Consider the following 8,787-nt stretch of genomic DNA (forward strand, 5'->3'; position numbering starts at 1 on the left):
GTCAGGAATCCAGGAATTACATCAAAGCAAGTAAATGATGAAATGCTTCTTGTGTGCATAGGTGTGTCACCCAATTAGCTACGCGTCGAATCCATAGAAGCTTGAAACCCTGAAAAGTATCGGCTAAACTCTTCATCTATCTCAACATATGCGCGCCATTTACCCTTATAGTACCGGGTTTGTGCCATAGATGAACTAGATCAGAGCAATCCATCTACACAATGGCATGACTTTCTCCTCTTCTGCTCGCTGCTTCAAGGCCATCGCGGCAAGCATATAGTTCGCTTATGAAGGGGTCCTCAATACCCATGTGTTGGTTTGCACCAGCCTACTAGAACGGTTTAATTAATACTCTTAAATTGCTCTTAGTAAACCCTTATCAACGCATTAAAAAAAGGAAGGCTAGTGTGGGATGCCCTCATGTGAAAAAAAAACAGAGGCGTACAGTACGTCGAATGCGACGTGCGTACACAGAGAACAGCTAGCACACGCTTTGTCTGCATCAATCGATCGCGTGCGGTAGACGTTTCACATGTAGCCAGCCGACGTATGTCGATCACTGGCACACGGCCGAGGCAGACCGGTGAGACATGCATGTAGCTTCTCGGCAAGTTGGGTGGGGATCGACGACGCGTCGTACCACGTTAACCGAGGCAGAGATCATCTGAACTAACGGCAGTTGTGGTGTGTACGTACGTCAATGGGCAACGAATTTCTTACTAGTACCACACATGTCTTTGTTTTATACAGTAATTAGTACCATACCTGATCCTCAAAAAAGGAAAGAATTGGTACCATACGTGTCATGTCAAACCTTAATTACATGCACACGAAACACGCTCGCACACACGTGCACGCACCACGTTCCTGGATGTTCACAATGTATTTTGAGCGAGCACGTGGCGCACGGGGAAACTTCTGCAAGACGTACAAGTAAAAAGGCCCACGACCAAGCCAGTGTATCCATACCCGGGCCTGGAGTAGACGACCGACCGACCCGAAAAAAGTAGGACGTGGCTAGCGGGCGCCCGAGCGCCCGTTGGTGGGATTAAGCGCTTGTTCATATATGGAAGGAGCAGTCAAGCATGCTTTATACAGTCTGTCGGAAAAGGAATCTTGTCGATACGTGCATTTATTCGGGGGTTTAAAAAGTTTAAAATACTGTAACTTTTGATGTAAGCGTCAGAATTCAGTTTCGCTTTCACGGTTGGGTTTTTCACGACGAGTTCTTCAAAACTAGATCTCATATCGATAGGTTTCGTTAAACTTTTTTTGAGGCAACTTTGGGTACGATGAAGGCAACTTTAGTGTTATAGGAAAGCAATTTCATTTTTTTTGCCTTGTAGATGTGCCTATAAGGTTGATTTGTGTAAAAAATGAGAAAATCACACAAAACATGAGGCACCTTTAGTGCTACATATAAGCAACTTCATTGCGCACTATGTGTATCAATGAAATTTTGCTAACATTATCCCAACTTGCTTATCGTATTTGCTCAGTTGCCTACTTTGGATGGTCAGTTGCCTACCACTGATGCCCAGTTGCCAACAATACTTAGAAAATTGGCCTACCATTGATGCACGGTTGCCTGCTATTGTTAATTAGTTGCCTATCATTGCTGCTTAGTTTTCTAACTTTGCAAATTAATTGCCTAGAATATTATGGAGTTGTTATCACAAGGCAATTAATATGTACTCTCGGTCTAACTTGGTATCTAGACAAAAGCAATGATATAGGGAAAAGTCTAAGTTCTCCATTGATGAGGTTAGTGGAGGCAAAACAAGGACAATGATTTTCAGATTGTTATGCACTCGAGTACCACACAAAAACCGTTAGCAACTTTTGAGGTGTTGTTGTGCAACTCTAGTGCATTCGACAAGTAACTCATGTGTTTTTTCCATTATTATATATGAAGATCTCAATAATTTTCGCGGGCAACTCGTGCAAAAATTATGAACAACTTGCGTATGTTTGTGGGCAACTGTCTGATCCACCCCCCTATATATAAAAAATTCTCATCACCCTAGATGCAAGTTCTCATATGCCCCCACTTATGCAACTACTCAACACCCATGACCTGGATAGCCAACATTCACACGCTCAGTAGTATTGCGGGGAGACTCCCCTAGAAAAGGAATGCACAAGGCAACCATCCATCTCAATATAGTTTTAAAATTTGGAATCATGATAGATAACTTAGATCCCACAAAAACTTTTCAAGATTGTAGGCAAATTAGGTCCCTTGATGGACAACTTAGGTCTCATCTTCCCTCACTATGCAACCGGTCCTCACATTTTGAGCAACTCCTTCTCGTTGTGCGAGCAACTCATTCCTATCTTATGAGCAACTCCTGTATGCGTCAACCTCTCGACCCCACTCCTCTCCAACCCTGCTCATCACATGCGTGGTAGTTAAAAACCTGAAAGAACTCTAGCATTACTACTTTAGGCACAAAAGTAGTGAAACGTCACATCATAGAAAGAGTAAAAAATGGCATCACAAAAAAACACATAGGGTTATCTAACTTATACTATTTTTGCAGGGAACTTCGTGCGAAAAATATGATCAACTTACATAGATTTGTGGGCAAACTTTCAGATATGCCCCCTATGCAACTCCTGATCCCCCCCCCCCTAGCAACTCGATGTCACACTATGTGCAACTCCTACTCATCTTTTGTGTATGCAACTATACATATCTGCATATAGAAATTGTTCTTGCAAACTCTCAGCAACTTCCCCCTAGCAGAAATCCACACAATTTTTCTAGCAAAGATCCAAAGCAACTATTCCTATAAACAGATATCCTAGCAAATCCTAGCAATTGTATTACCAAAACACAATGCTCGTTTCTAGCAAACCAAGCACATGTATTAGCAAACCACAATGCAAAACTGAGCAATTCTCCTACTAAACCAAGCAACTGCATTACTAAAAGACATATATGGGAAAATTGTCCTAGCAAAACCAAGTAAACTGTCCCTAGCATTACTACTTGAATTGTCTACTTCAGGCAAAAAAAAAAACATATGACCAACTTGAATAGGCTTTGTGGAAAACTATCTGACCCCCACCCCCCTCCCAATGCAACTTATCTATTCTAGCAAAAATCCAAAACAACTCAATTGCAAAGAAAACACAAAAATGAAAAACTGTTCTAGCAAAAAAAACAAGCAACTGTTCTAGGAAAACCAAGCAACTGCATTAAAAAAATGCAAAAACCTGTTCAAAACAAATCCGAGCAACTGCCTAACAATGGTGCCCTCGCTAATTAGTTGGCTAATATACTAGGAGAAGTTGTCTATCGACGTAGCTCATATTGCTTATACTCTAAAACATAGTGTTAGCATACTTGATAGTGTGGTAGACAACTTATATGTCAATTTAGTGAACATGATAGTCATGGGAGGCAATTTATAAGGACTTTTCGTTGATAGGCAATCATAGTAGGCAAACAAAGAAGTTGCTTTCCTATAGCACTAAAGTTGCCTCATCATCACTCAAAGTTGCTTTAAAAATAAAGTTTGCCTAAACATACCCATGTGAGATCTAGTTTTGAGGAACTCGTCGCGAGAAACCCAACGGTGAAAACGAATCTAAATTTCGATACTCGAACCAAAAGTTATGGCTTTTTAAATTTTGTAAAACCCAAATAAATGCACGTACTTTTTCATTCTTGACTGATTTATGTAAGGGTTTGTCTAGGTCTCAGTCGACTGAGACTTCGCGAGGTCTCACTCGGCTGACGTCACCTGTTTATTTTTTACTTTTTTGCTTTATTGTCCAGCCCATACCATGTCACCTCTGGTTGCTTTTTGGGCTGCCCTGTTTGTCTTTGCTTTATGTGTTTTTGAGCTCAGTTGGGCCAATGATTGGGCAGTATTTTTGTTCCGTGCTGCTGCTCCATTGACTACGTGTGGTGCACCGGCCGGATGTATTAGTTTGTTGTTCGTGCAAAAAAATGAACATGCGGTTACTATCAATTTTGTCCGGTTTTACTTTTCATTTTTCTCCTTCCATTCTTATTTATACTATTTTTTGTTTCTAGAAAATGTAAGATTAGTCGTGATATTTTTTTAAGAAAATGTAAGCATTAGTCGTGATATTCTTTTAAGAAATGCATTTTCACAAATATTAATCATGTATTTAAAAAAATTAGAGTGCCATTAGAAAATGTACAATATTTTTAAAAAATATTCATCATGAAATTAGAAAAATGTTTAGCATTAGTTAACGATGGTTTTACCTTGCATTTTTCTTAGATTGGGTCTCATCTATTTGTAATTTTGCTATCATCGACAAATTGACAATGGTACTACTAACAAAATAAGAGAGCCAATCATATTCAGTTACACATGACATGCAGATTGGTGTGTCACGTTTAAAAAAAATCAAAACACCTCTTTTTAGAGAAACATAAAAATAAAAATAAAAAGATTAAATAAGAAAACAAAGTAAATAATGGGGTGTGGATACAGTGCAGTCGATTGAGATTTAAATAAGTCTTAATCAGCAGGCATGAGGGCAACATGCAGGTGTAGTCCGAGATGACATTTGCAATTGTAGGCCTAGGTCCGACACTTGCGGTTGCATTCCTAGTGTCGGACATGCAACTGGCCCACTCTCTCTCCCGCCGCCCCCTCCAACAAAACAAAGGTCCAGTTGCAACCATGCTGGGGGACATGCAGTTGCGGTCGGGTGCGGCGCTTGCAGTTGCGAGGCTATTGTCGAGCTTGCAACTGACATGCCCCCTCTCCCGGCATCCCCTCTGACGGAACAGAAAAGTCCAGTTGTGGTCGGGTTAAAAGACATGCAGTTGCAGTCGAATGCGGCACTTACAGTTGCGGGGCTGTTGTCGGGCTTGCAACTGGTCCACCCCCTATCCCGGCGCCCCCTCCGACAAAACAAAAGTCGAGTTGCAACCATGTTGGGGGACATGCAGTTGCGGTCGGGTGCCGCACTTGCAGTTGCGGGGCTGTTGTCGGGCTTGCAAGTGGCCGGCCCCTCTCCCGGCGCCCCCTCCGACAAAACAAAAATCAAGTTGCAACCATGTTGGGGGACATGCAGTTGCGGGGCTGTTGTCGAGCTTGCAACTGGTCCGCCCCCTCTCCCGGCGCCCCCTCTGACAAAACAAAAGTAGAGTTGCAACCATGTTGGGGGACATGCAGTTGCGATCGGGTGCGGCACTTGCAGTTCCGCTGCCGTTGTCGGGCTTGCAACTGGCCCGCCCCTCTCCCGGCGCCCCCTCCGACAAAACAAAAATCGAGTTGCAACCAACCATGTTGGGGGACATGCAGTTGCGGGGCTATTGTCGGGATTGCAACTGACCCGCCCCCTCTCCCGGCGCCCCCTCTGACAAAACAAAAGTCGAGTTGCAACCATGTTGGGGACATGCAGTTGCGGGGCTGTTGTCGGGCTTGCAACTGGCCCGCCCCCTCTGACATAACAAAAAAGTCCAGTTGCGGTCGGATTAGAAGACATGCACTTGCGGCCGGGTGCAAGAAAAACTATATGCGAATATTCTTTTACGCATAAACAAGAAAAATAATATGAAAATGCCGGTCCTATACAAAACAAAAGTCATGGTTTAAAAACCCGTTAACAACCAACATACCCACTAACATTTATGTCTACATGGTTCAAAAATCCCCAGTCATCAAAGAAAAAGCATTTCCTACCTTATGCAAGCATAAAAAATCAAAATGCATACATAAATAAATCCACAGATAGAGATCTGATCTGGCATGAAAGAGGGGAAAACAGAAGAAAAAAATGCAAATGAAGAACCCCGAGGGACGAAGACCCCCTCCCCTGAGACAAGTACTCCGCGGTAGATATGGTGTGTACATGGCAATTGAAAAGTCCAACAAAAACAATGAAAAACGCCTCTCACAACCAGCACATCGCGCATGAATACCGAACACGAGAAAAGTAAAGAAAGAAGAAGCGGGCGATAAACAAGTCGGGGTAACACTAGACAAGCAGTGCTGCGTGAATCTTATGGAAACAGTGATCTAACGGCCATATATGTGTACCGGGACTTCGGTTAAACTCAATCGACTAAATTTTAGCAATCCAGGTAATAAAATTTCAACTATCGCAACCAACATTTACTTACAAAGCATATGATGGATGTGCTACTGAAAATGATTAACAAAAAATTGGTAGGAAATTTCGTTGCTAAAATAGGGCTGCTGGAAATTTGGAAAATATGCTAAAATCAAATAGAATAAAACACAACATTAATAAGCAATGACAAAAGGAAAAATTAAATTAAATAAACAAAACGAAAAAATGAAACGGGATAAGAAAATAATAAGTAAAAATAAATAAAAGAAAAGTTAAAGACTTATAAAAAGTAAATGAAAAAGTAAAACAATAAAAAGAAGAAAAAGGTAAAGAAAAAAAGAAAAATGAAAATTTCTTTTGGGAAAAAGAGAAGCCACCGTGACTTCCTCTCCTACAGGCAAAACACACTTGTGTAGTGCGAGAAAAAGAAACAAAATAAAGTACTTTTCTTGTAGGCTGACAAAAATAACTAAAAAAACACACTCGGAAAACTTGGGCTGCACATCAAAGGGAACAAGGCCCAGAAGAAAAATAAAAGAAAGGCTCTCTCATCTCCACCGGCCCGTGCAGCGACAAAGAAAATAGCTGGTTCGAGCCAACGTACACGTACACGCGGATTGTCATCGACTGAGACTTCGCCAAAAATTAGTCGACTGATATTTAGTGTAGCCGTTTATGTAAAGTAGGGAGCATTCGAAGGGAGGGAGACAATATACTTTTCTTTTTTATAGTGTAATGATGACAAGGGATGCTAATTACCTTTTATGGTAGGCCTGCTCGGACGCACCGCGTGTCATGTAAGTTTTTTGCCGTATATAGCGTGCGCTCGCGAGGTTCATTGAAAGCGGCTGCACGATTCAGTATCTGGGAAAAAAGGTAAGCCGAATCTGGTAAGGTTGGACCGTTTATACAGTAGTACTACTAGTCTGGTTCGCGATGCCCATTCTCGTTCGCCGGGCGCGAGACCACGTCTGCCTGGGTGGGACTTGACCCGGCGCACATACGTTTCCCCGGTGCGGCGACCAGCGGCATCACCATCTGGTCGACCCCGCAGCGCATCCAACGTACGCCGTGTCTCTCTTCCGGCATCCCGCCGGCGCCTTCTCGGCGCCTTCCCTTTTTGGGAGCACGAACCAGCACCGTGGGCCAAGATTCCTCCGTCCGTGCACGAAGCCAGCGCGAAAGCACGTACGTAGGCGTCAATCCAAGCGCGTCCCGGCTCCCTGGTGAGTGGTGAGCAAGGAAGGAAGCGAGGGATGGAGACGGTCACCGATGGCGACGCGCTCCTCAAGGGTGACTCCTGGCCTCGCAGGCGTCTGCCCCGACGTGGAGCGGCGTGACTGGCGGCCAACCACCTGGCTGCTAGCCCCTCGTACGTCGCTTTTCACTTTCCCGTCCAGGCCGTATATATAAAGCCGCACGCACCCAACCCAAACCCACCAGCATCACAAGTTCGCAACAACAGGAACAAACAGCCACCTTCGCCGATCATACATTTCCCGGCCGCAGTCTACACCTTCTCGCCGGTTGGCTTGGTTGATCAGTAGTCGATCCATTACACCTCGGCGGACCTCCATGACGAAGCACCAGAGAGCATCGGCGGACCAGCTGGTGTCCCTCTCCCTCTCGCTCTCCCTCGGCGCCGTCGCCGACCGCAACACCAAGAGGACGCGCCGCGCCGCCGCCGCCGGCGGGGAGTTCATGTGCAAGACGTGCGACCGCTCCTTCCCGACGTTCCAGGCGCTCGGCGGGCACCGCACCAGCCACCTCCGCGGCCGCAACGGCCTCGCGCTCGCCCTCGCCGGGGATCAGCACTCCGCCAAGCCCAAGAATACTACGGAGCAGAAGCAGGCGCACGAGTGCCACGTCTGCGGGCAAGGGTTCGAGATGGGCCAGGCGCTCGGCGGCCACATGCGCCGGCACCGCGAGCAGGAGGCCGCCGCCGCCGCCGTGGCGCAGGCGCCGCCCGTTCTGCTCGAGCTGTTCGTCTAGATTGATGATTGGCTAACGTTATTAGTTCTACTAGTACAGAGTTCTGATCAGGCTGTGTAGTGTGCGCGACTGATTTGAAAGTTGTTCCACACTGGTAGCTAGGTACTGATCGTGGTTCATTCATTCGTGTGTACTTTTGTGCACATATTGGTGACTTGTTCATTCATTCATTGGTACAGAGATTATATATACAGGTTAGCTGATTTGCTCGTCTCTTTTGCTCCAACTAGCTAGCCCGGTGTCCCATTTTAACGGGGAGGACAAATATCTTCAAATATATGTTCTTTTTGTTCCATTTTTATTTCCACTTTGTTGATTGTTTTTTAGTATCTTGTGTGCTGATTGGGATGCCACTGTTGTAAAACCGTTGCCGCATCAATGTCGAATGCACTTAGTGGGGGCCAGAAAGCAAATCTTGAGATTCCTGTTTTTCTTACAGGGATATTTTTTTTTCATGCTAATACATGTCTCATTTGTATCATAATGATCATAGTATAAGTCACATACATACCAACCTGACAAAATTGAAAAAGACAGCAGAACACTAGTCTTTACACAAAGAACACCAGCCAAGAAAGAAAATTACAATTAAGACCAAAGAAACCTTTGAACTTGACACCAACACCCATCACCTGCCTCTCGCACCAGAAACCAATAGCTCCCACCAAAGGAAAACATGACAGATCACCTCCTCGCCCGAGCTCGACGCGTCTCCATTGCTGATAT

The 8,787-nt window shown here is 44.6% G+C and overlaps 1 protein-coding gene across 1 annotated transcript; it reads left to right on the forward strand.

Annotated features, from left to right (window-relative positions):
* Positions 1 to 7,520: 7,520 nt before the first annotated feature.
* On the forward strand, positions 7,521 to 8,264 carry LOC109784227 (zinc finger protein ZAT7). The gene has a single exon (XM_020342822.2). The coding sequence runs from the start codon at positions 7,645 to 7,647 to the stop codon at positions 8,059 to 8,061; it is 417 nt and encodes a 138-aa protein (XP_020198411.1). The 5' UTR covers positions 7,521 to 7,644; the 3' UTR covers positions 8,062 to 8,264.
* The last annotated feature ends 523 nt before the right edge of the window (positions 8,265 to 8,787 follow it).

Source organism: Aegilops tauschii, chromosome 5, assembly GCF_002575655.3.
Source record: "Aegilops tauschii subsp. strangulata cultivar AL8/78 chromosome 5, Aet v6.0, whole genome shotgun sequence".
Classification (NCBI taxonomy): Eukaryota; Viridiplantae; Streptophyta; class Magnoliopsida; order Poales; family Poaceae; genus Aegilops; species Aegilops tauschii.

Bases quoted from the DNA above. Each gene is read 5' to 3' on its own strand.
- LOC109784227 (XM_020342822.2), top strand. From the start codon at position 7,645: ATGACGAAGCACCAGAGAGCATCGGCGGACCAGCTGGTGTCCCTCTCC.